The 27,448-nt window shown below is 45.0% G+C and overlaps 1 protein-coding gene across 1 annotated transcript in view; it reads left to right on the forward strand.

Annotated features, from left to right (window-relative positions):
• Positions 1 to 27,448, forward strand: part of VPS41 (VPS41 subunit of HOPS complex) — a 449,214-nt gene that overhangs the window by 80,037 nt on the left and 341,729 nt on the right. The window contains exons 3-4 of the mRNA XM_030203975.1: positions 1 to 108; positions 18,148 to 18,225. Of these exons, the coding sequence (XP_030059835.1) occupies positions 1 to 108; positions 18,148 to 18,225 (186 nt within the window). The remainder of the gene's footprint in view (positions 109 to 18,147; positions 18,226 to 27,448) is intronic.

Raw genomic sequence — 27,448 nt, forward strand, 5'->3', positions numbered from 1 at the left:
GAAGATGAGAGTGAAGATGAACCCAAATTAAAATATGAGAGGCTTTCTAATGGGGTGACTGAGATCCTGCAACAAGATGCAGCCAGCTGCATGACAGTGCACGAGAAGGTATGTGCCATACGCTCTGTTCTGGGATAAAAATTCTTTGTATAGTATCTATTGTGTCTATAGAATCTGCGGTACCTATTGTTAAGATTAATGCCAATATGTATAGATGTATTGGTTAAACTTAAAGATGAGACAGGCAAATAAGGTAAGAGAGTAATTGGCTGGACGTGCTGGTTTTTCTGGTTATATTTCAGTTAATACAGACTAAAACATTTGTCCTATCCCTATATTAGTACACTAGAGCTCACACCTTTCATTGGTGTGTGTGTATATATATATATATATATATATATATAGTACGATGAGTGCTTTTGGTTCACTTTCGTAATCCTGTTATTCCACTGGGCCTGCTGTTCATTAAATACCAGCTCCTCGGTCAACCTGTCACACTGAATTAGGTCCCTTACTGTTACTCTCTGTAAGAGAGGCCTGCATACACTGACCATGCTTTCTACCTTTCCTTTGCTGACCAGCTTCTTATTTTCATAATCCCTGGCTTCTCCTCTGTCTGTCCCTACGCTCCCGTTTCCTGTTTTCATGTTGTAAGAATTTCCACTTACTACTTTTCCTCTTTCTGGTTATGCCATTTTCTGTTTTTCATATATTATCTAATTCCATTCTCCATGTTCAGCTGTGTTCTCCAAGGACAAGCAGGCCATATTCTCACGTGTGTGTGACGTTATCCACGTTGCTTGGTGTGGAGCTTAAACAACTAAATATATTAAAGCACGAGTAGCATCCCACTGCACATGTGCGAGTACCTTCCCACCCATCGTGAGAGCGCGGAATCATCAATCTCTTCTCATCTACAGTGAGGAAAGAACAACAGCATCCCACCACACATGCGCGAGTGCCTTCTCACCCATTATAAGAGCGCAGAACCATCAATCTCTTCTCATCTGCAGTGAGGAGAGAACGTGATTGTCCTGTGGTCCTCACAGTATCTGGTACCTGAGCATCTATTTTTCATTTTTTTTGCCTCCCCTTTTTTCCCTGATTTCTTGTTTTTTCTTTCTTCGGAATGGTCCCTCTCCCTTCCCTTATACTTTTAGTTTATTTTTCCCCACTTTTAGTTTCCTTTCTTTTTGATGTGCTCAGTGGGCACTCTTAGGCCTGAGCTCCATTCGGGTAATTCTTCCTCGATTTTTCTGGTGAGTGCCCTGTTTTTATGTTTGTTTAATTTCTTTATTGATTTTCATTATATACAAAGATTAATAATCTTTGAAGGATACACCAACTTTAAATTAATCTACAAATATGTAGCACTGCTTAACAATGTTAATACTTATGTTTAAAGGAAAATACGTCGGTTTTAATAGTCCACAATATGTGAGAGAATCCAAGGCTTTACCAAAGGAAGTTGGGACATTAAACAAGAAATTATATATCAAATAAGATTGAGTAGGCGGTTGTCCTTTCTTAACTGTCCAGCTTATCTATTTGTGATGCCTTCTTGTTGTCTTGCGTCTAGGAAATTTTTCAACTGTTCTGGCTCATGGAAAATATATCTATGTTCTTTAGAGAAAATCAAACATTTACAAGGGAATCTCATTTGGAAAGAAGCATTAACCCCCAGGACTCTCTGTCTTAATTCCAGAAATTTCTTCTGCCTTTGATGTGTCCATCGAGAAATATCTGGAAAAATCAGGACTTTACTGCCCAAAACCTCTGGTTGAATATTTTTGAAATACAAATGTAGCAGTGATTCTTTATTCTGTAGAAATACAAACGTTATAATTGCTGTTGCTCGGAGGATTCAAGATGGCCGCGCCCTTGAGACATTAGCAGGCTACACTCGATAGCTCCCTGAAGGAAAAATTATTCAAACATGCCGAAAAGACGGGGCCGTCCTGCCTCCAAAGCCCCGCAACGGCAAGTTTTTACTTCTCAAGATATCCGAACACTTCTTCAGGCAGCGTCCATTCCAACTATTTCGGCGACTCAAATGTCGGAAGGCAGCCCGCTGAGTAGCGCCGGTGTGAGTGGAGGCCCGGAAGCTTCTCCTGGGCTTGAGCTAACGCTCAGCCCCGACTCGAGGGAACCGCCCCCGCAACCTGCGGGGTATAGCACACCAACCGAGGCGTCTCTGGACTCGCTTTCCCGAAGTGGTGTAAGTCTACAGGGCCGGGAGGAAATAGATCCGGTTGGATGTGAACTGAGGTCTCGGACACAAACACCTATTCTATCGAAGGTGGAAGAAGCTGCTAGCTTGATACTGGAGAAAACTTCGGACAAAGAGGTACTACCCACACAATTTTCTTTTGAAATTAAAAAAACAGCAGAAGTAACGCTAGATTCGTTGTGGACTTTGATAGTTGGCCTAGGAAAATCTCTTGTTCCCCAAGTAAATAAATTGAATCAGGATTTTTTGGCTCTTGAGCAAAAAACTATTCTGGATACTAAAGTTGAAAAATTAGAGCAAACGGATAACGATATGATCTTGGAAGTCAAAAAACTCCAAACTCAACAAGAGACTATGGTTAAAGACTTGATTTTCCTGCGAAAAAAAACGGAATCATTGGAAAACTCAGTTAGAAGTAACAATCTTCGTTTATTAAATTTTCCAAGACAATTGTCTAAATCCCCAAGGGAAATGCTAAAGAAGTATTTAATGGAAATACTTGAAGTAAAAGAAGAGATGATTCCACCTTTCTCTCAGATTTATTACCTCCCAATATTAAATCAAGAAAACCAGAAACAAGATCTTAATATTTCAGCCATACTTGAGTCTTCAGAAAATGATCCTGTCATTCCAACAACATTGATAGTGACGGTAGCATTACCACCAGATAAGGCATGGTTAATGAAAATGTATTTCAGAAATAAGGATAAAGTGTTCTTAGGCCAAAAAATTCAGATATTTCCTGATGTCTCTCGCGAGACGCAAAAAAGGCGAAGACAGTTTCTTTTGATGAAGCCAGCAGTGTTACAGCTGGGAGCAATTTTCTTTCTTAGATTTCCTTGTAAATGTGTGGTAAAATACCAATCCCTTAAATATGTATTTGTTGAACCAACCCAGCTAACAGCCTTTTTAGTGTCTAGACAAAATAAGGAAAATTGAAAATGTCATCTTCCCTTTGATATGGATAACTATGACACCGAACAGTGTAACCTGTAAATTTCTCAAGTGAATGTTCCTAGAAATGTATTTTTGTTAGAATAATTCCACTTTTCTTTTTCATTTTGAATCCCATATTGTGGACTTGAGTGGGGATTTCAATTTAAAATATATATATTTTTTCCTTTTTCTTTAATTATTACCTAAAATTGTATATGATACGAAATGTACCACTTTTCAAACAAGTTGAATACTTGATTTTATGTTATAAAATTGTTATAAATAATAAAAAAAAAAAAATAAAATAATTGCTGTTGCTCTAGTTTTAATTTCCTCTTTAGATTGTTCGAGAAATCCTGTTAAATCCAGTGTCTCAGATGGTACTTCTTGTTGGGTGGGAACTCCTTGTGAGGAATTTAGTTGTGGTTTCTTTTTATCACCAATATAGTATATTCTCTGTAATGGAGGAAGAGATTGCTCTGGATTTTTGAATATCTCTTTAAGAAATTTATTAAACATTTCTCTAGCGGAAATATATGTTGATTGAGGAAAATTAAGTATACGCAGATTCAGATTTCTTGATGAATTCTCTTAATTTTCAATTTTCCTATAAATTATTAAACGATCTCCAGCCATTTGGGCCTGTTGCTCTTTCACTTTAACCAAGTCCCCTTCCAAAGATTTTTGTTTAATCGAAATAGTCTCAAGATTTTCTTTTATATCCCTTATTTGTTTCACATTATTCAATGAGACAGTAATAAATGAGATACAAACTTTGTGTAAGACCTCAAGGGCAGACCAAATAGAATCCAATGATATTACTTGGGGCTTCACCAGGGGTTGTAAAACCATGGCGTTCAACGAAGTTTCCTCCTCAAAGTCAGCAATTCGGGTCCCCTCCGCAGCAGCTTCTTCTCCTGCCGTTCCTGGTGAAGAACTCCTCTCTACTATGTTGGTTGCTGACGCCACTTCCTTCGACAGGGTCTGCCGCCCCTTCGAGTTGCTCTCCTTCGCGCTCGGAACCCCGGCTCCGTCTAGGTGTGGTGGTGGGGGAGTTGCTGGTTCTAATGGGCTGAGCGAAAATTCGCTTTCCAGATCGGGGCTCTTCCCCGCCTCGGCCATGGATGCGCCCGTCGGTGTGGACACCATAAACGCAGAGATAGGAAGTTGTCTCGAAGAGATAGACTCTGTCCCGGGGAGGGGAGGTCCCCTAGGCTTGCCTTTTCTCTTCGGCATGCTCGGAAAAAGGAAAAAGGTATCTTTTAAAGTTCTTTTGGAGGAGCGTTCCACTCCTGCGTCCTACTCAGATGCCATCTTGGATCCATAGTGCCCTGTTTTTAGTCACCATCGAGCTGTTTGAGTTGGCCACGACCGTTTTCCCTTCTATGTCATCGAAGATTCCCAGTGGCTTTAAGCGCTGTAGCCCATGCAGAAGGAGAAGAAAGTAGAGGCTGGCCAAAGTACAATCCAGCACAGGAAATGGTGCTTAAAACTGCTTTATTTGCTGCTGGAAGAGAGGACCCGATATGGTCTGTGTTTCGGTGGTACAAACCACCTGCTTCAGGGGTCACAAAGCATTCTACAAAAACATATATGTTTGTGTCATACATAAATATCTTAGTACATACATCTTAAAACTAACAGTAAAAATAGCATATAAGCAATATGAAAGAACTAAAATGTAAAAAAATTAAAAATAGAGAAAAGAAACTAGAAAAAACAGTGGACTGTAATGTTAATAGGCTTCTAACTTAGATTTAAGAACATTTAAACAAATTTGCATGTAGTATACATGATGTAAAACAAGAACATACCTTGTAACCAAAATAATGTGTTTAAAACACTGAGGCAGCACTCTCATATGGAGCATAGGACATACCTTGGTGTTGACATTGGGAATTGCATCGGGTGCATCGTTCTGTATGGTTGAGAAACCTGTTTCAGACACTGGGAGTGGACGTGCATTGAGTGGATCTCCACCAGACTCAATGCCGGTTGCTGTGCACGGCCCCCCAGAACCAATCACAATTGGACCTGACACCGAGGCGAAGTGGGGATTTGACATCGTCCTCATTGGTACTGAGGAGCGTCGATGACCGGCATTGGGTGAAGGTCAAGAAGCATCGGAATCGATCCCCTTGATGCATGGTGTGGGAGCTCCGGGGCACTGAGGGATTTGTTTCCTGAGAAGCGGGAGTGCCAGGAGGACCGCTCCCCCTCTATACAGGTGCCAATGCGTGGGTCTCCACGCAGCTGTTAACAGGCACCTTTTTCGACCCCTGCAGTTCAGCAGTTTGTCTGTGGACCGGCACCCCGGCCTTTCCCGATGGCCTCTCTTGATGAGCACATCTGGGCCATGTTCCCTGAGCTTTTAGCGGGGTTTTTACAACAGTGTGCATCGGCATCTGGGATGCTTGCACCAGCTGTGCCACTTCCTGCTTTCCCCGAGGCCTTCAGCCTGCGGTGACGTCTCCGATTCTGGTTTCACGTGCGGCATCTGTATTGACAACCACCAATGTGGGCAGCCCCTTGATGTCGGTGGAGAATACTTCTCTGGAGTCGAGGTTGGAACCCACTCTTTTACGCCATTCTCAAGGAAATGGCTTTTCTTTCTTGATGCCCTTCTCAAGGACATGGCATCTCTCTTTCGAGGCAGGGTCTGTCTCGGCCCTCCCATGAGGAGTTTTTCGCCAACACTGATGGGGAACACTCGTGGTAGTCTGATGAGGATTCACGATTCCTCTCGGAGGAGGAGTCCCTATAACATCCCATCTGATCCCTTCCTTCCAGAGGAAAGTAGGACGTCTCCACCAGAGTGCCTTTCCTTCCCAGGTTTTGTGTGGGAAGTGGCATCTGGCATTCCCATTCATTTGGAGACAGAGGATAAGCCCAGGGCTGAGATGTTCAAGGTCTTTGAAAATGAATCTCTTCCTAGAGAGGCTGTGACAGTCCCTCTTCACCTGATCCTGAAATATGTTCAGGTGAAGAACTGGGAGTCCCCTCTGTTGGTCCCTGTCCTGCCCTTGAAGATAGACACCATATATTGGATCCAGAGTTCCCCAGGGTTTGACAAGCCTCAGTTACCTCATCATTCCCTGGGTGGAATCTGCACTCAAAAGAGCTATGAGCTCTACAGACTATGCTTCAGCCCCCACCTCGGCAGAGAACTTAGAACCTTGGATTCTTTTGGGTGTAAGATGTATCCATCCTTTACGCTCATCTCCTGTATCCAATCTTACCAACGCTACACGAACCTGTACTTGTGGAACTTGGTGCATAGTATGTCTGATTTGGCGGATTTTCCCCCATAGGAGCAGGCTGAATCACTTTGCCAGTTGATCAAGCAGTGGAAGGCGTGTAGAAAGTTCTTGGCCAGAGGCGCCTATAACAACTTTCATGTGGCATCCAGAATCTCTGCCCAGGATATAGCAATTCACAGACTCTCATGGCTGCATGTTTCTGACTTGGACCCGGCTGTCCAGTAGAGATTGGCGGATACCATGTGCCGGGCAGATGGTATAGCTCTTATCCATGGGCGTAGTTTGACTGTTTCATTTGGGGGGGCAGAGGATGGGGCAGAGCATATTAGCATATTCATTTGCATATCAAACCTATAAATGGCAAGTGACCGACTCACCTGCAAATGCGCAGTAGAGACTTCTCTCTCTGTCCCGCCCCCGCGTCAAGACGTGATGACGGGGGAAGGGGGGCGGGACAGAGAGGGAAACTGCGCTGAAGGGGAGGGAGGGAACCGCTGACGTCGCTACCGCTCCCCCCCCCAAGGTAGCCGCTACCGCCCCCCCCACCCCCGGAGTCGCCACCACCCCCCCTTCACCCGGCCTGGGCCCTCTCTTCGTTATTGAACTTACAGCAGCGCCGAAACAGCAGCAAGCAGCTCAGCTTCAGCTCCCTGCCTGTGCCCCGCCCTCGCCGACGTGACGTCACACGAGGGCGAGGCACAGGCAGTGAAGGAAGGCCAACGGGAGCTGCTGCTTGCTGCTGTTTCGGCGCTGCTGTAAGTTGAATAACGAAGAGAGGGCCCGGGCCGGGTGAAGGGGGGGGGTGGTGGCGACTCCGGCGTGGGGGGGGGGCGGTAGCGGCTACCTTGGGGGGGGAGGGGACATGGGACGTCTCAGAAGGAGGGGGGCCTTGGAGCTGGGAGGGAGGGAGGGAGGGAAGGGGGCCTTGGGAGCTGGGAGGGAGGGAGGGAAGGGGGCCTTGGGAGCTGGGGGGAGGGAGGGAGGGAAGGGGGCCTTGGGAGCTGGGGGGGCCTGGGGCCTTGGAACTGGGAGGGAGGGCGGGGGGCCTTGCAGCTGGGAAGGGGGGAGGACTGGAGCCTTGGAGCTGGGAGGGAGGGCAGGGGGGCCCTTACAGTTGTGAGGGAGAGCAGGGGGCCTTGGAACTGGGAGGGAGGGAGCTGGGGGGGCCTTGGGAGCTGCGGGGGCCTTGGAACTGGGAGGGAGGGAGGGCGGGGGGCCTTGCAGCTGGGAAGGGGGGAGGACTGGAGCCTTGGAGCTGGAGGGCAGGGGGGCTGTTACAGTTGTGAGGGAGAGCAGGGGGCCTTGGAACTGGGAGGGCGGGAGGGCCTGGGGCCTTGGAACTGGGAGGGAGGGAGGGCAGGGGGCCTTGGGAGCTGGGGGGGGAGGGCCTGGGGCCTTGGAACTGGGAGGGAGGGCGGGCAGGCAGGGGGCCTTGCAGCTGGGAAGGGGGGAGGACTGGAGCCTTGGAGCTGGGAGGGAGGGAATGGGGCCCCTTACAGTTGTGAGGAAGAGCAGGGGGCCTTGGAACTGGGAGGGAGGGAAGGGGGCCTTGGGAGCTGGGGGGGAGGGCCTGGGGCCTTGGAACTGGGAGGGAGGGCAGGGGGCCTTGCAGCTGGGAAGGGGGGAGGACTGGAGCCTTGGAGCTGGGAGGGAGGGACAGAGGGGGCCTTGGAGCTGGCAGGGAAGGAGGATGGCAGGGGCTTTGCAGCTGCAACGGGAGGGGGGCCTTGGGGAAAAAAACATTCCAATACCCGCCCGTTTTTACGGGCTTAACGGCTAGTATATATATAAACTGGAAGGAATCAACCCATTCATCTAAGCCTACTAACCAGGGCCCTCCTGCAGCCTATTAGTCGGCACCCCTACCCATCCAGGGGCGGGATCACTATGGCTTTGCCCCTACAGTAGCCACGCCCACAGTAGCCACACCCCCTTTAACAGCCATGGCATCATTGAAAATATTACACCAGTATAGAAGAAAAATAACTTTTTTGTTTGTTTTCATTATAAATAATTTCTGTAAGCTGCTACAGCTCCAGAATACCCAAAATGACACAAACCAAATTAGCATACAGACTAGGAATTAGGAGAACAGACAGTCTTACCAAATCTGAAAAACAATGTGTTATCAAAATCTCAGAACCTAACAGATCCCTATTCAGACACTTGGCCTTGCAGTCACATGTGCACAACAGAGATAGCCCCTTTTCAAATTCTTTAAAAATTAACCTGAAATCCTAAGAAGTTAGACTCTGCAAGCAGCACAATACCAGAAAAACAGAAAGAAACTCATTGCTATGCATTGCAAAATAAGACAGCAGATATAAATTCTCAAAGTGGACATATTCCAAACACTAAAATGAAAATAAAATTATTTTTTTTCTACCTTTGTTGTCTGGTGACTTTGTTTTTCTGATCATGCTGGCCAGTATCTGATTCTGCTGCTATCCGTCCTCTTAACTCCGTTTCCAGGGCTTCCTTTCCATTTATTTGTTTACTTTCCTCCTTCCTTCTTCATTTCTTGCAAGCTGGGTCCTCCGCAGACTTGAGTGGAAGAGGTATAGAGTGGATCCAGCTTCTGCCTATTTTCTCCATTCATGTGCAGTTTTTCTCCTCTCTTTCTTTCTTTTCCCTCATCTCATCTCCTTCCTCTCTCTTCCTTCTCCTCTATCCATGTCCAGGATTTTTCTTCTCCCCCTCCATCCATGCCCAACAATTTCTCTTCTCTCCCCTGCCCTTCCCTCCCATCCATGTCCAGCGATTCTCCTTTGCCCCTCTCATCCATTCCCATCCATGTCCAGCGAGTCTCCTCTACCCTCCCCTCCCATCCATGTCCAGCGATTCTCCTCTGCCCTCTCCTCCCGCTTCCATTCATGTCCAGCAATTCTCCTTTGCCCCCCATCTTCCCCTCCCATTCATGTCCAGTGACTCACCACATCCCCCTTTTCGTTCCTTTCGCCCTGCGGGGTTTAAATCTTTTACTTTACCTCAGTTGTAGCGGCCGCGTCAGTGAAAGCACTACTCGTCTCTAGCCTTCCCCTCGTTCCCTCTCATTGTCCTGCCCTCGCGGAAAGAAGAAATTACGTTAGAAGAAGGCGGGACACTGAGAGGGAACGAAGGGAAGGCTAGGGACGAGCACGCAGTGCTTTCACTGATGAGGGCACTGCAACTGAGGTAAAATAAAAGATTTAAACCCCCCAGGGTGGCGCAGGAACGAAACGAGGGCTGTCAGGGAGCTGAGGTAAGCAGCGGTAAGCATGGCTTATGGCGCCCTCCAGAGGTCGGTGCCCCCCCTGCCATGCTTACTGGGTTCCGTCGGCTTGCTACTAACACATCACATACCTTAGAAACCAGAGGAAAAATTGACCCCTCAAAATTTTGTTCAAACAAACAATTTGGTAGCTTAATTTCCTCTAATCTATCCATTTATTTTCATCCAACAGTGGAACAACACGACGAGCTTGCACCAATTACAAACAAATCACAAACCAATAAAGAAGTTATCTCCATGGTTTAATGAAGATCTCCTACTAATGAAACGTAAATGTAGAAGACAAGAAAGAATATGAATCAAAACCAAATCCAATGAACAATGGACTAATTGGAAAAAATAATCCTAGAATCATACAAGAGCATGATTATCAAAGCAAAAACCACGTACTATTCAAAACTTATAGGCGAAAAAACGGTTAATCCACAAAAGCTTTACACACTTGTAAATAAGCTATTGAATACTCAACCTGTAACTACTACAAATGAACCCACTCCAACAGCTGATCAATTGGCGTCGTATTTCTAGCAGAAAATAACTAAAATCAAAAAAGAACTAAATAATCTAATATCTATATGATCATTCACCAATATGCTTCCAAGCAGACAGAATCTGGTCAACCTTTCACCCGCTTACAACTGATCAAGTCAAACACACTCTTCACAAATACGCTAAATTACAATGCCTACTTCATAACTGCCCTAGTTACCTTCTCAAATCAGCCCCTTAATTACTCATAGGCTATTTGCCCTCAAACATAACTTTATTGCTATCTCGGGACCTATTCCTCCCTTCAAAATGGCAACATTATTTTGACTCCATTACCGAAGAATACCCAAGCCAGCCTAAGTGTAGTCTCTCTACAGACCAGTGCTTCAATCCCATTATTGGTAAAAGTAATAGAGGGGTTAATCACGCACCAATAATGGGCTATCTCCAACTTCACTTCATTTTTCATAGCTCACAAACTGGCTTTAGACCTTCTCACAGTACTGAAAGTGTTCTCACTACCCTCCTAGCTAAATTTAAACAAGAACTTAGTTTTGGTTATAAAATATTAATACTCCAATTTGATGTGTACAGTGCCTTTGACACTGTTGATCATACTATTCTTCTAAACATCCTTGACCAATTACAGAATCTGTGGAGCTGTGTTAAAATGGTTCTCATGCTTCCTAAGGTCTAGATAATACCAAGTGAAACAGTCGGGTACAATTTCATCAGCATGGTCTCCTGTTTGTGCAGTGCCCCAGGGCTGTCCATCGTCCCCCCATCCCATTTAACATTATGTGGATTCCATTAGGCAATTTACTGGAGAAAAATGGACTCTCAACATTCATTTATGCAAACAATGTTACCATCTACATTCCATTCACTAAAGAAATAAATGAGAATTACTCATAGGTATCTCACTAATGGCACATTGGGCATCCGATATAAGTAAATAAATATATATATAAATAAAACTCAACACTGATAAAACTAAATTCTTAATATTTATTAATCCTCATCACACTATAAATCTTAAATCATTTACCATTGAGAACATCACATATCTCCTTGAGTCAACTATGAAAATCTTAGGAGTAACAATTGACCATTCCTTACTTTAGATAGCCAAATTTCCAAAGTGGTCTCAAGTGTCTTCAATTCATTATAGAAATTGTAAGACCATTCTTTGCAAAGTCAGTCTTCCATACCCTAGTTCAGTCCCTAGTTTTAACAAAATTTGATTATTGTAACTCTATTTACACAGGACTTAAAGGGGATCTCCTCAAAAATCTACAAACAGCTCAAAACACTGCCGCGCATCTCATATTCAAACTACCATGCTTCGCCAAAGCAATCCCCCTTCTGTACCATTTGCATTGGCTGCCAATGAAAGATAGAATATCATTCAAACTATTTACCTTCATTCACAAAATTTTGTATGGTTCGGCCCCAATATACAGTGGGGGAAATAAGTATTTGATCCCTTGCTGATTTTGTAAGTTTGCCCACTGACAAAGACATGAGCAGCCCATAATTGAAGGGTAGGTTATTGGTAACAGTGAGAGATAGCACATCACAAATTAAATCCGGAAAATCACATTGTGGAAAGTATATGAATTTATTTGCATTCTGCAGAGGGAAATAAGTATTTAATCCCTCTGGCAAACAAGACCTAATACTTGGTGGCAAAACCCTTGTTGGCAAGCACAGCGGTCAGACGTCTTCTGTAGTTGATGATGAGGTTTGCACACATGTCAGGAGGAATTTTGGTCCACTCCTCTTTGCAGATCATCTCTAAATCATTAAGAGTTCTGGGCTGTCGCTTGGCAACTCGCAGCTTCAGCTCCCTCCATAAGTTTTCAATGGGATTAAGGTCTGGTGACTGGCTAGGCCACTCCATGACCCTAATGTGCTTCTTCCTGAGCCACTCCTTTGTTGCCTTGGCTGTATGTTTTGGGTCATTGTCGTGCTGGAAGACCCAGCCACGACCCATTTTTAAGGCCCTGGCAGAGGGAAGGAGGTTGTCACTCAGAATTGTACGGTACATGGCCCCATCCATTCTCCCATTGATGCGGTGAAGTAGGCCTGTGCCCTTAGCAGAGAAACACCCCCAAAACATAACATTTCCACCTCCATGCTTGACAGTGGGGACGGTGTTCTTTGGGTCATAGGCAGCATTTCTCTTCCTCCAAACACGGCGAGTTGAGTTCATGCCAAAGAGCTCAATTTTTGTCTCATCTGACCACAGCACCTTCTCCCAATCACTCTCGGCATCATCCAGGTGTTCACTGGCAAACTTCAGACGGGCCGTCACATGTGCCTTCCGGAGCAGGGGGACCTTGCGGGCACTGCAGGATTGCAATCCGTTATGTCGTAATGTGTTACCAATGGTTTTCGTGGTGACAGTGGTCCCAGCTGCCTTGAGATCATTGACAAGTTCCCCCCTTGTAGTTGTAGGCTGATTTCTAACCTTCCTCATGATCAAGGATACCCCACGAGGTGAGATTTTGCGTGGAGCCCCAGATCTTTGTCGATTGACAGTCATTTTGTACTTCTTCCATTTTCTTACTATGGCACCAACAGTTGTCTCCTTCTCACCCAGCGTCTTACTGATGGTTTTGTAGCCCATTCCAGCCTTGTGCAGGTGTATGATCTTGTCCCTGACATCCTTAGACAGCTCCTTGCTCTTGGCCATTTTGTAGAGGTTAGAGTCTGACTGATTCACTGAGTCTGTGGACAGGTGTCTTTCATACAGGTGACCATTGCCGACAGCTGTCTGTCATGCAGGTAACGAGTTGATTTGGAGCATCTACCTGGTCTGTAGGGGCCAGATCTCTTACTGGTTGGTGGGGGATCAAATACTTATTTCCCTCTGCAGAATGCAAATAAATTCATATACTTTCCACAATGTGATTTTCCGGATTTAATTTGTGATGTGCTATCTCTCACTGTTACCAATAACCTACCCTTCAATTATGGGCTGCTCATGTCTTTGTCAGTGGGCAAACTTACATAATCAGCAAGGGATCAAATACTTATTTCCCCCACTGTACATGAAGAACCTCATTGAGTTACCCTCACGTAATGCCTCTAAATCATCTAGAGAATATCTTACCCTACATTTCCCGAATTGTAAGAAAGTAACCTACAAAACGATCCATACTGCTAACTTTTCATATCAAGGCACTAAAATTTGGAACTCCTTACCTAAAACCATCAAATGCACTGATGATTATTTGTTATTCCGAAGTCTATTGAAAACTCACTTCTTCAGTCTAGCCTTTAAGGAAATAAGCACCTTCTTAAATAAACTCATGGCATTAATTTTTTCCTCATTCCACCTCCACTACTCCTGTCTATCCATCTAATCCTAGTCCTTACATTTTCCCTCCATATTTCCCTCCATATTTAAATTATCTATCTTAAATCACTTAGTATTTAATTACTTCTACTTCTAACTTATTATATGATGTATTTTACTTTCTATTAATATATTTTGAACATGTTCATGCTTTTCTAATTATTATATAAGCCACATTGAATCTGAGTTGTACTCAAGCTAATTTGGGATGTAAATGTCATAAATAAATAAAATGAAGCAAATTGGTGAGGTAAGACTTCCCTTGGCTAAACCCATGCTGACTCTGTCCCATTAAACCATGTTTGTCTATGTGTTCCGTAAATTTATTCTTTATAATAGTTTCCACTATTTTGCCCAACATTGAAGTCAGGGTTACTGGTTTGTAATTTCCCGGATTACTCCTGGAACCCTTTTTAAAAATCAGCATTACGTTGTCCACCCTCCAATCTTCAGGTATGATGGATGATTTTAACAACAGGTTGCAGATCACTAACAACAGAGCAGCAATTTCATGTTTGAGTTCTTCCAGTACCCTGGGGTGTATGCCATCCGGTCCAGGTGATTTATCACTCTTTAACTTGTCAGTTTGGCTCAGTACATCTTCCAGGTGCACCAATATTTCATTCAGTTTCTCCTCATCGTCGCCCTTAAACCGTTTCCTGTACAGGTAGATCTCTTACATCTTCTTCCATGAAGTCTGAGGCAAAGAATTCATTCAATCTCTTCGCTATGGGCTTATCCTTCCAGAACGCCCCTTTCTTCATGATCTAATGGTCCCATTGTTTCCCTCACAGGCTTTCTGCTTCTGATTTACCTGAAAAAGGTGTTATGAGTTTTTGTCTCCAAGACAAGTTTTTCTTCTTTTTAGCCTTCTTTATTAGTGCTTTGCATCTAGCTTGACACTACCTACGTGGCTTCTTATTTTCTTTATTTGGATCTTTTTTTCCGTTTTTGGCTCTAATAGCTTCTTTTGTTTCACCTTTTAACCATATTGGCTGTCAATTTGCTCTTCTTTCCACCTTTGTTAATTCATGGAATAGATTTGGTCTAGGCTTCCACGATGGTGTTTTTAAACAACGTCCACATGTGATTTAAAGTCTTCAGCTTTGCAGCCAGCCTTTTTAGCTTCTTTTTAACCTTTTTCCTCATTTTGTCATAGTCACCCTTTTGAAAATTGAATGCTGCTACAGTAGGCTTCTTTAGTGATGTCACTCTAGATATCGGCTCAAATTTGATCATGTAATGATTACTGTTTCCCAGTGGATCCAACACCGTTACCTTTTGTACCATGCCCTTCATTCAACTAAGGACTAGATGTGAAATAGTGCCCCTTTGTGTCAGTTCTTAGACCACTTGTTCCTAGAAGCAGCCATTTATTATATCTAAGAATTTTACCTCCCTGGCACTCCCTGATGTAGCATTTATCTAGTCAGTATTGAGGTAATTGAAATCACCCATTATTATAAGGTTGGGCATGCTCAAAAAAGTGATTTTTAGCTGTTTAAGCTCCGCATCGGTTGATGTGGATGATGTCACCCGCATGTGAGAATGAATGGCCTGCTGTCCTCAGAGAATACCTGCTACAGGTCTTTGCTTTTTCTGCATTCCATCCATTTCCTCACTGAATATGCTAGTGCTGCCACTATGCTCATGCTGATCCTGTTCTGTCTCATCCAGTATACACAATGTGGGCAGTTCTATGAATGGGAATCTCATGTCAGGCTTCCCGAGGCCATGTTTGGAGAGCTTATGCTACAGTGGTATCTGGGCACCCAAATTCTGTTACAGAATAGCAGTAACTGGGAGCCCTGCCTATATCCTTCCCGTGTTCCGCCCTCTTTGCAAATATACACTACAGCTGTATTAATCAGAGGAATAGCTTCTGTAGAAATGTTTAAAGTATCTATAAGAAACTTTTTAAACATATCAGTAGGGGTCATTCCCAACACTTTAAGGAAGTTCAAAACAAGTTCAGTCTTCTACAAAAATTCTCTATGATTAGAAGCATCAAGTTGAATCTGTGCAATGTACTTGGAGTTCTCTTGTTGAACTGTCTAAAGATTGAGATAAACTTTCCACCTTACTCATAAGCATTGCGTTATCTTGTACATTTTTCTCGACCGTTTCATCCAGCTTCTTAATGGCCATGCAGATCGTCTCCAGCATCACCGCCTTGGGAGTCAGACCGTCCCACCTCACCCCTGCTTCCTCCTGGAACCGAACCCCATCACTACTGGGCTCAAACTCAGGACTTCCTTCTGAGTTTGCCACCGCATGTTCAGACCTAGCTGCAGCTGGACAAGGTGGTGTTTCAGCTTTGTGGGGGTGGGGGGGAGATAACAAAATGTCATGCCCCAAAGAACTGGGCTCTCCTCCTCCTGAACTCACAGCGGGGCTTTCTCCCCGGGCTTCAAGTTGGGAACATCCAGCACAGCATTCAAGTGTCTGCTGAAGAGTAGGCTGGATCGAGGGGTTCAGTGGTAGTGGCATAAGGAGAGCCTCTGGCCTGCTTCATTTTATTGGCTTCGCTGTTCCTCCTGCTGGTAAGAGATAGGGGATGATCAAGAGGTGTGAGGCCCAAGTCTAAGATTGATTTTGCTGAACAGTACCTTTCCTATCTCTAGCTCAGTGCTTTATCGTCCTTCTGACTGTTGTTAGTTAGTCCCAACCTGTGACATTGTATTTCATAGATGGTAGACGGACAAGTGATAACATAAGCATGTTTTCACTGTATAACGTGTGCCTAGATTTTACATTTATTCTCTCGTTTTCTTTACTTTTTATGAAGCTTGTGACCTTGTGCAAATGGTTTTGATATCTAGTCTGTTTCCAGCTTCTGGCAAAGTAGGTATATTTATGAGAGAGATCAGTACTGGCCCACCGTGGTCTGCTAGCAGTGATACCTGACCCACAGAAAGGAAGGTAAAACAAATTCTATTAATCAAACCAGGGGAAGAGGAATCTTGGATACAATTATGCCTCTATGATGCACACTTACAAGAACAATTTTGACTTTCTAGGCGATGTCCTAGCTTGGTTTATCTAGTTTCCCTTCAGAACTGTTAATTTTGTTTTCTTCCATTGCTAATGCATCATTTCACTAGTCTCACTGTCTGCGCTGGATGACTAATCGCAGTGGCACCTAGTGCATTCAGGCAGGCCTGTGCAGTGGCATAGTCATACCTAGTTATGTCTGCACACCTGATGTTTTATTAACCAGTATTGATTTTCTTACCCAGGGGACTTTTTTTTTTTCCTGAAAAAAGGCAACCTTGCAAGAGTGAAAGGCATTGCAAAGGCTGAATTTCTAATAATGCCCCACTTTTCTTTTCTCTCTCTCTCTCAATTTTGTCTAAACCCCTTTTTCTTAATACAGCTTTACATTTTAGGTGGCTAAAAAGAAATTTCATTTTAAGCAATTGAAGTTTGATAGATCCATTTAAACTGTAAAATTTCCCTGTCGGGTTACTCATTTGCTTACTTATTTTGTAAGCATGTACTGCTTGACTGACATGCTTAGCAGTGCTTGTAGATGTGACCATTTCATTATAAGTTGCAATGAAGCATGCTTGCATGCAGTGAAATACAGGAAATTGAAGATCCTGGGCTATTTCATGATGGAACGAAAAAAAAAAAACCTCCCTTCTCGATAGGCATGAAGTTCTCTTTTTTTTGTTTTTTCCTTTAATGTTCACTTGAAGGGTATTTTCTTTGAGCTGGAGGAGTGCTTTTCTTTGTGTGAAAGAAGCATTTATGGTATGAGAGGATGACCACCAGAATTAACAATGCCGTGTATACTCTGTAGTGCTACAGAAATGTTAGGTATTAGGAGCAGTAACTAAAAGAACCAAATCAATGCTAAAACATCCCTGTCACTGCACAAAATAATAGTCTCTCATTGGCGCTGTTGGGAGACAGGGAAATCACTATTCATAATATGCCCACACCATTCTTTTCAGTGTAGTTTGCCCTGTTCTCGTACATTTCTTGTGTTTTAAAATATAGCTTATATGTTAAATAGATGAAATCTATAATATCGATATTTTGAATATACTATTTCCCTTTTCTTCTATATGTTCTTGTATAATTGCAGCTGTATTACTGGATGTCTAAGTTTGTTTTGTTTATACAGTTCAGACTAACATTTTCTTCTGTTTGTGTGTTGGCGGGAAGGCAAGTGGGTGATGGTATTTTATTTTAGATGAGACTCCAGGGGCGAGTCCAGCACATAAAAAGTGGGAGCGGAGAGTTTTCTGACCCTTTCTTTAGCTTTCATTTGTGCAGGAGTGATATGAACCCTGGCTCTTCATGCTGCATTTTTAATTTGCTGCCACAGTTCATCAGGCAGTGTGTACTCACTGTAGACACACCATTAGTTGTCAGCATGTGAAGTTCCTCATGACTCATTCTGACAGCTAACTTGGGCTATCATGGTAATACACTATAAGCCTAGTTTCATTCTTTTGGATGCTGATAAAAAGAAGCTGTGTACAAAGACTGTTTTTCTTCTCAGGCTGCAGTAAAACATGCAGGGTATTTTCTCATTGTAGTATCGTTGTGTGTGTTATTCAGTTAGAAATATCTCTTTCTTTTACAGTTTTTGGGACTGGGCACGCATAATGGCAAGGTCTATTTACTTGACATCCAGGGCAATGTGACCCAAAAGTTTGAAATTGTAAGTACAAGCAACATTTTGATACAGGTTCCACATTGATCTATAAGAATACAATTTATGTTACAGATTTACATAGGTATCTCAATATTTGTCACTCAGTATAGAACATTCTGCAAGTCATAGAAGTCATAGGGCATGAATTTTTCTCTGTGACTCCCATACATAAATGAAATCCTGGTGTACTTGAGCTATGTCTGTGTGTGTGTAATATATCTGTATTTATATCAATGTATCTATATAGATACATACTCACATGTACATCTCTCTAACTATATATGTGTAGTTATATAAGTGTATCTATCTATATAGATATATTTATAATGTGGGACTAGGCACACAAATGTTTTCTACAGGTGTCATTACTGGCTCTGATTTAGAAACCATAAGACTTTGTGGCTTCATTAAAGTCTGAGCACGCTCATTAGGCGACTATTGCCGATTGTTATTCTATGCTTTATCATCTTATCGAGATGTCAGAAGTAATTGAATATTGATTGATTACTCTGCCAGTTCAGTTTATCTACTTCAGCTATATGAAGCTAATATTTTATGTGAATGTTTTGAAGCTTGGACTCTTAAGGGACTGTATTGATTGAAGGAGAAGAGCCAGCCTTTTTTTTTTTCCCATATGTGTTCCTGGGATTATGGAGAATGAATGAGACACCAAATTCAAAATGATACTCTTGTGTACAGAAATGCCACGCCCCAATCAAGAATATTAGGTTAGATTTTGAAGTACTACTAAACAGATAGTGTTCCATTAGCACTAATTTTGAATGCACGGACATCCTTGTATTGCAGTCGCATCTGCACTTGTCAAAATACCCGTTTCAATGTGTCAACATGTTATCAAGAGTTGAACAACCTAGAGAAGGTAATTTTATCACAGGGCACCTAGGTTAATTGGGCAGGAAGGTGCCTATTGTTAGATACTTATGTGTCTTTGTAAAATAAGCTATCTGCCTTTATATAATACTAGCACAGATTCTGCAGAAACCATGCTTAGTCTGAAGATGCAGACATTATGCCTGCTCAAGAGTAAGTGTAAATGTTAGCTTGCATTTTATGAAATACTAGTAAAAAAAGGCCCGTTTCTGAAACAAATGAAATGGGCGCTAGCAAGGCTATTCCTCTCCATTCACCCAGGCGGAGCAACCCTCCTGTCCCCTCCATCCACCCATGTCCAGCAACCCTCCTGTGCCCTGCATGCACCAATATCCAGCAACTGTGCTGTCCCCTGGCTTCCCCTCCATCCAGGCCTGTGCAGCAAGTGTCCTCTCCGTTGCCCTCCTCTCTAGTTCCACGCCCCCTCCCCCCGTCGATGTGCACACGCTGTCTGTCCCTCCGTGCCTGTGCAGCAAGTGTTGTATCGCGTGCCCTCTCCTCCAGTCCCACGTCCCCTCCCCCCGTCGATGTGCACACCCCGTCTGTCCCTCCGTGCTCCCCCTTCGAGTTGCACGCCCCCTCCTTCCCCTATCGAGTTCCATTGGATGTGCTTCCCTCCCAGTGTGTCCGTCAAGGGCCGGGCTCCCTACATGGAAAGCAGAGGGCCTGCCACCTGTGTGAAAGCGGTGCAGGCAGAAGAACGCTTGCCTTGCATCTCCTTCCCTCCCTGTGTCCCGCCTTCATCTGACATCACGTAACGTGACGTCAGCGAGGGCGGGACATAGGGAGGGAAGGTGATCGGAAGGGAAGCGATCTTGTTTCTGCAGCACTGTGATACAGGTGACAGGCGCTGTGCTTTGGATGTAGGCAGGCTGGTGCATTGACGGAGGGGGAGGGGTGCATGGAGGGGTGGGTGTATGGGTAGAGCGGTGACCAGGAGGATGCGGGAGGTGGGACGGTGATGTTTGCGTCGGGGGATGTGGGGGTTTAGGTCTGGGGGGGTGGAGCGTTGGAGGGCGGTAGAAGTGGTGATTCGCTGAGTGTCATAGCCCCGCCCTCGACATCATCACGTTGTGACGCGAGGGCAGGGCAGACACTCATGAGGAAAAATTCCGATTTCTGGCACCTCAAAAACGGAAGTGGCAGCTTCATTTAGAACGTTGGGGTTGCGAATTATGTGCGGAAGGGGCGTGGCTGAGGGCGGGTCTATGAATGAGAGTGAGTGGTGCAAGTGAGTGTTGCTGACAGCCCAGTGTTTCCCTGCCACAGAGTGAGCTTCAGAGCTTCAGAATGTTTGAGGTGAGACTTATTTATATAGATGTGCGTATATCATGACTCTGCCCAAACTCCACCCTACCTCCTCCCCAGAGCATATCTACTCAACAAGTATGTGTCAGTTTGCACTGGGCTAACGTTAAGCATGGCCTAATTTTATAAGGGGCCTTTTTTCCTTGTAAATCAGCATTTTACACATGGAAAAAGTTTATAAGATTACCCTATAGAAGATAATTTTATAGCCGGTTGCCTAGATTTGGAGGTTGAAAGTTGCCTGTTCTTAGCCTATTTATTGAAGCACATGGAAGGGCATTTTCAAAAGAATGTCCAAAATAAAAGGGTCCATCTCACAGCTATATTCCAACAGGAAAATTGTCTGCATTTCCTGTTCGAAAATACATGAGACAGTCTAAAATGGACAGCCATTTTCCAAAATAAAACATGCAAATTATGAACGCCCAAAAACCAGGGGCAAGGACATCTTTCTGGCAGCATTTGTATGAAAGTGGCCACACGGACACCCCTGCAAAGCAGAGAGGCAGCCTAGTGGTCAGTGCAGTGGGCTTTAATTCAAAGCATCCAGTTTCATATTCTATTGCAACTGCCTTATTTTAAATGGTGACCCCACCAGAGACAGGGAAATAACTACTGTACCTGAGTATGCACCACTTCAATAGCCTTTGGGCTTGCAGGTGGCATAGAGGTTAGGGCTGTGGCCCCTCAATGCAGGGGAGGAGGGTTTGAGTCTCACTGTGGGCCTTTCTGGTCACTTGTCTTATCAGTCCAGAAGAAGTGCTATGAGAAGACATCCAGAGAGGGAGAGATCTTCATTGATAAGAATTTGCTGGGAAATAATTTTTAAACTTGGGGAAAGATAGACTTTGAATTAAATTGTAGACCAGACCACCAGGGCTAACAGTGACAGCCGGGACTGACAATAACAGCCAGCGTCCTGGGCATGCGCTGAAAAGTTGTGTTTAACACACAACTTTTGAGCACATTCGCCAGGCAACATTCTCCCCTTCACACTCCAAAAGCTCTGCGCTTAAATTTGCATGTCAGTGTTGAGCATGAGGAAGCTATTCAGACGCACTGATTGGGCGGTATTTTTTCTGCGCTGTTAAGAGTGGTGCCAGAGTTTTGAGCATCTAGAGAGGGAGAGATCTTCATTGGTAAGAATTTGCTGGGAAATTGTTTTTAAGCTTGGGGAATGGTAGACTTAGAATTAAATAGGTAACCTCAGTAATTTTATTTTATGTTACTGTGCTCACTTAGCAAAGGAACATAAGAATAGCCATTCTGGATCAAACCAATGGTCCTTCAAGCCCAGTATCCTTCTTCCAGCAGTGGTCAATCCAGGTCACAAGTATCTGGCAGAAACTCATTTAATAGCTTCATTCCATACCTTGTTGAAATTTTGAAGATTTCTCCTCAAAATATTCCCCCAATAAACAAGATTTATTTTCTTCCTGTCAAAAATAGTCAGGGAGAGATCCCTGAAGACTTGGAACAAATTCAGCAAGAAGAGCAGAATGATGAATTGAAAGATATTTCTTTAATATTGGAAGATTCATTATCAGAAGTAATAAACAGGACTACACTTCTGATCTCATTCGTACTTGAGCAAGACTTTAATGCTATACTTAAATTATACTTTTGTGGTAAAAAAATATGGATTTTTCCTGATGTCACTAAAGTTACTCAAGAGAAACGGAAATGAGAGAGGAGACGAAGTCTATAGGTGCAACATTTTTGTTAGCATACCCATGTAAATGTATAGTGAGATATCTGGGAGTAAAATATGTTTTCTTTTTACCAGAACAACTTAGAGTTTTCATAGAACTGAAGAGGGTGTCGGGGTCATAATATCAATAAGGCTAAATAGTTAATATAGTTGGGTGGGCATATTGCCTTTCTTTCTTTTTTATATTCTTATAGTGATTTCCCTGATTTATCTGTCACTCCCCCTTTTGATTGTGGTCTAAGGAAGGGACAAAAGTGAAATAATTTACTTTTGGTTAATCTCTGTTTAAGAGTTTAAGTAGCCTAGTGGTTAGGGTGGTTGACTTTGGCCCTAGGGAACTGAGGAACTGAGTTCGATTCCCACTTCAGGCACAGGCAGCTCCTTGTGACTCTAGGCAAGTCACTTAACCCTCCATTGCCCCATGTAAGCCACATTGAGCCTGCCATGAGTGGGAAAGCGCGGGGTACAAATGTAACAAAAAAAATAAAATACTTTTGGCTCCTGAGTTGCATGTAACAAGTTTAATACTTGTGTAAAATTGTAAAAGCATAAAATAAAATAGCTCCATTCCATGCTACCAATCCTAGGACAAACAGTGGCTTCCCCCATGTCCATCTCAATAACAGACCATGGACCTTTCTTCCAGGACCTTTAAACCCAGATACACTAACTGCTGTTACCACATCCTCCGGCAATGAGTTCTAGAACTTTTCTTTTCTTTGAGTGAAAAAATATTTCCTCCTGTTTGTTTTAAAAGTATTTTCATATAATTTCATTGAGTGTCCCCTGTTCTTTGTACTTTTTGAATGAGCGAAAAAACGATTTACCTTCATCTGCTCCACACCACTCAGGATTTTGCAGACTTCAATAATATCCCCCTTTAGCTGTCTCTTTTCCTTCAAACCATTGGAAGTCTTTGGCAGAGGCAAACTTTCCAAATAAACTTTACCCTCTAAATCCGTCTCTAGTGGACAAGCATAGATTTGCTGATAATACGACTGAAAAACTGCTGCGATCTCACGATCTCTCCATACCATAATTCCCCCCAGCCCTCCATCCACCTGCAGAATAGAATGTGACCCCATGGACTGGTGCACCAATTTGGCTAAACATTTTCCACTCTTATTACGATGCAAATATAATTAATGTCTATAATATTGCATAGATTTTATCTCTCTAGCATGGATAAGTTCATTAAAAGAAAAGGGATTGGATTTGGTATATCACCTTTCTGTTAGTCAAAGCAGTTTACATATTATTTACAGGCACTTATTTTGTATCTGGGGCAAGTGATTTGCCCAAAGTCACAAGGAGCTGAAGTGGGAATTGAACCCAGTTCCCCACATTCTTAGATCACTGCACCAACCATTAGGTTACTCCTCCATTCCAGGGAAGCCAGCAAACCAGGAATTGCGCTGATGCCGATTGGGATGTTCTCCATATAAAATACATGTGTTGGTAAGTTGTTTCTCAAGATGCAAAATTTCCCTATCCTGTGGCTTCCTTTTAAAAAGTAGTATAAGCCAAAATCTCCTCACGAAGCACCGCCTTAGCAGTGTCCCAGAAGGGCACAGGGTATGTTCTGCATTATGAAATTGATATTTTGACCACTTATGTAAGACTAGTAAAAAAGGCCCGTTTCTTAACGCAATGAAACGGGCGCTAGCAATGTAAAGAGTTCCTGCCATTAATGTTTCCACGGTTGTATTCTGAATATAATTGTTGTTTACATGTGTAAGATTTCTTTATATACAGTATTTTTTGTGTAAACTGTGTTACAATGTGGTAAAAGTTTTCCTTGTTCAGGCCCTTCAATCAGTTTAACAATCACATCAGAAGAGCTCCTTACTCGTAAGAATGCAATATACAGTTGCCCATGTGAGACTGAGAGTGACAGTGTGTTTTACAGACAGTGTAAGAGAGAGATACACAGTGTGTGTGTGTGTGTGTGTGTGTGATGTCTGTGAGTGACAAAGTGATTAAATGTTTGTCTTCCCTTCTGTTCTGTGCACCTGCCTCCACTGATGTTCATACCTCCTTGTATATGATTGTTTGTTAGAGATTCAATCCACTCCACTTCCCTCCTCCAAGTTCCGTTCTGTCTGATTGGTTCTTTGTTTCTGTGACGTCACGTTTGTTTGCTTGGCAACTATGCAGCGTTCCGTTTCCTCGACGTGAGGGCGGGGACAGTGAGAGCCAATGAAACGCTGAACTACAGACTTATGAACCCTACACTGCCACAGTGCCACGGAGTCAGCTTCAGAATGTTGGAGGTGCTTTTTATTATCTACTATAATAAAACTCACCCTCAACGTTCTGAAGACAACGTTCTGAAGTCACTCAATCACTCCCTGAAGGGTTCGTGGATTCATGGTGGTGAAGCCACTCCACTGACCCATGCCCCGCCCATGTGTCAAACATCAGAACGTTGTCTTCAGAACAGTAAACTAAAGGAAGGGATCGCAACCAAGCAGGTGGAGGAGTAGGGAAACACACGGAGCGTGTTTCCCTACTCCTCCCCCTGCCTAGGAAACGCAGCCTACCAACCTCCCGACCCACCCGCGGAAAAAAACTGGAGGGAAACCACCTCCAAAGCTCTGGAGTCCAAATGAATTCGGACACCAGTGTTCGATGTCCAACCCCCCCCCCCCCCCAAAGCCACCCACCAAAGCTCCGGAGTAAAAGCCCCGCCCACAGAATGCTGCAAGTCCAACCCCCCCCCCCGCACCGCAACCCCCAAAGCTGCACTTCAAAAGAAGCCCCGCCCACAGAATGCAGGAGGTGCAACACCTCCCCGGAACACCCCCCCCAAGCCACCCACCGTCACGTTGCTTTGCCGGCGGGGACTCGAAACCCTGCCAGCAGAAGTCCTGTGTTGTCTGCTGAGTCTCACTCCAGCGATCTTTGGCGTTGCTGCTAGCCTGTGCAGGCAGGGCTTCTGTGCGTCTGACGTCCTGCACGTGCAGGACGTCAGACGCACAGAACCCCGCCCTGCGCAGGCTAGCAACGCCGAAGATCGCTGGAGTGAGACTCAGCAGACAACACAGGACTTCTGCTGGCGGGATTTTGGGTCACCCACCAGCAAAACTATGCGACGGTGGGTGCGATGGCGACGGTGGGTGGGATGGAGATGGGTGGGTGCATCACAGTGGGTGGGATGGCGGCGGGGGGGGGGGGCATCGCGCTGAGGAGGCGCTTCATTCCTTCCTTCCTTCTTCAAAGCAGCACCCCCCCCCCCCCCGCAAAACTGAACTATACCACACACACACACACTCACTCACTCTCTCTCTCTCTCATCTGGCAGCGCTTCCTGAACCCCCCCCCCCCCCACATACACACTCACATCTGCCAGCATTTCTTGAAACCCCTGCCCCCCCCCCCCACACTCACTCATCTGGCAGTGGTTACTGACCCCCCCCCCCCAACACACACACACACTCTCATTTTGCCACAGTTCCTCAACGCCCCACCCAACACACACACACTCTCTCATCTGGCAGCGCTTCCTGAAATCCCTGCCCCCCCACACACTCACTCATCTGGCAACCCCCCCCCCCCACCACCACCACACACACACACTCACTACCCCCACACACACACACACTCTCTCTACCCCCACACACACACACACACTCTCTCTCATCTGGCAGCGCTTCCTGAACCCCCCCCCCCCCCACACACACTCTCATGTGGAAACGCTTGATAAAACGCCCCCCCCCCCCACACACACACACTCACTCACTCATCTGGCAGCACCACACACCCCTCTTCTTCCAAGCTGAAACCCCCAACACACACACCCCTCCAACACACACACACACACTCTCTCTCACTCTCATCTGGCAGCGCTTCCTGAACCCCCCTCCCCCCCACACACACTCACTCTCTCTCATCTGGCAGCGCTTCCTGAAACCCCTGCCCCCCCCCCCCCCCCCCCCACACTCACTCACTAATCTGGCAGCCGTTCCTGAACCCCCCCCCCCACACACACTTACTCTCATTTGGCCCCGCTTCCTGAACCCTCCCCCCCCCCACTCTCACTCTTCTGCCAGTGCTTCCTGAACCCACGCCCCAAACACACACACTCACTCTCATCTGGCAATGCTTAATAAACCGCCCCCCCCCCCCCACACACACTCACTCACTCATCTGGTAGCACTTCCAGAAGCCCCACACCCCTCTTCTTCCAACCTGAACCCCCCCCAACATACCCACACAACACACACACCCTCTCTCTCATCTGGCAGCACTTCATGAAACCCCATACACACACACACTCACTCACTCACACTCTCTCTCTCAACTGGCAGCACTTCCTGAACCCCCCACCCCCACACACACACTCACTCTCTCTCATCTGGCAGCGCTTCCTGAAACCCCATACACACACACACACTCACACTCTCTCATCTGGCAGCGCTTCCTGAAACCCCATACACACACACACTCATTCTCTCTCTCATCTGGCAGCGCTTCCTGAACCCCCTGCCCTTCCCCCCCCCCCCCCCCCCACTCACACACTCTGTCATCTGGCATCGCTTCCTGAACCCCCCCCCCCACACACTCACTCTCTCACTCACATCTGGTAGCGCTTCCTGAACCCCCGCACCCCTCTTCTTCCAAGCTGAACCCCCCCCAACACATCCCCCCACCCCACCCCCAACACACACACTCTCTCTCTCTCCCCCTCCTCCAGCACACCAATTGCTTGGGTGCAGTGGCGGGAATCTCAGACAACAGAGAGAGGGGTGTCACGTTTGTGAACGTGACAAGGGGGGGGGGGGCCTGACACCAGAGAGAGAGAGAGGAAGGGAAGTATCTCTGTCACACACACACACTCTCTCTCTCACACATACAATGTCTTTCTGACTCTCACTCTCACACACTCTGTCTCACACTGTATCACATTCACTCTCTATGTGTCACACAGTCACTCACACACTCGCTTGGTCTCATACACTCACTCTCACAGAGAATCTGTGTCTCACACACACTCTCACACACACACACTCTCTCTCACACTGTGTCTCACATACGCACTTGCACACACTCTCATTCTCACACACACACTCTGACAGACACACTCACACCCAGACTCACTCTCTCTCTCTCACACACACACACACACTCACACTTTCACCCTCTCTCTCACACACAGTCACTCTGACAGACACACTCACACCCAGACTCACTCTCTCTCTCACACACACACACTCACACTTTCACCCTCTCTCTCACACACAGTCACTCTCACATACACTCTCCCAAACATACACACTCCGAGGAAAACCTTGCTAGCGCCCGTTTCATTTGTGTCAG

Source organism: Microcaecilia unicolor, chromosome 1, assembly GCF_901765095.1.
Source record: "Microcaecilia unicolor chromosome 1, aMicUni1.1, whole genome shotgun sequence".
NCBI classification, from domain to species: domain Eukaryota; kingdom Metazoa; phylum Chordata; class Amphibia; order Gymnophiona; family Siphonopidae; genus Microcaecilia; species Microcaecilia unicolor.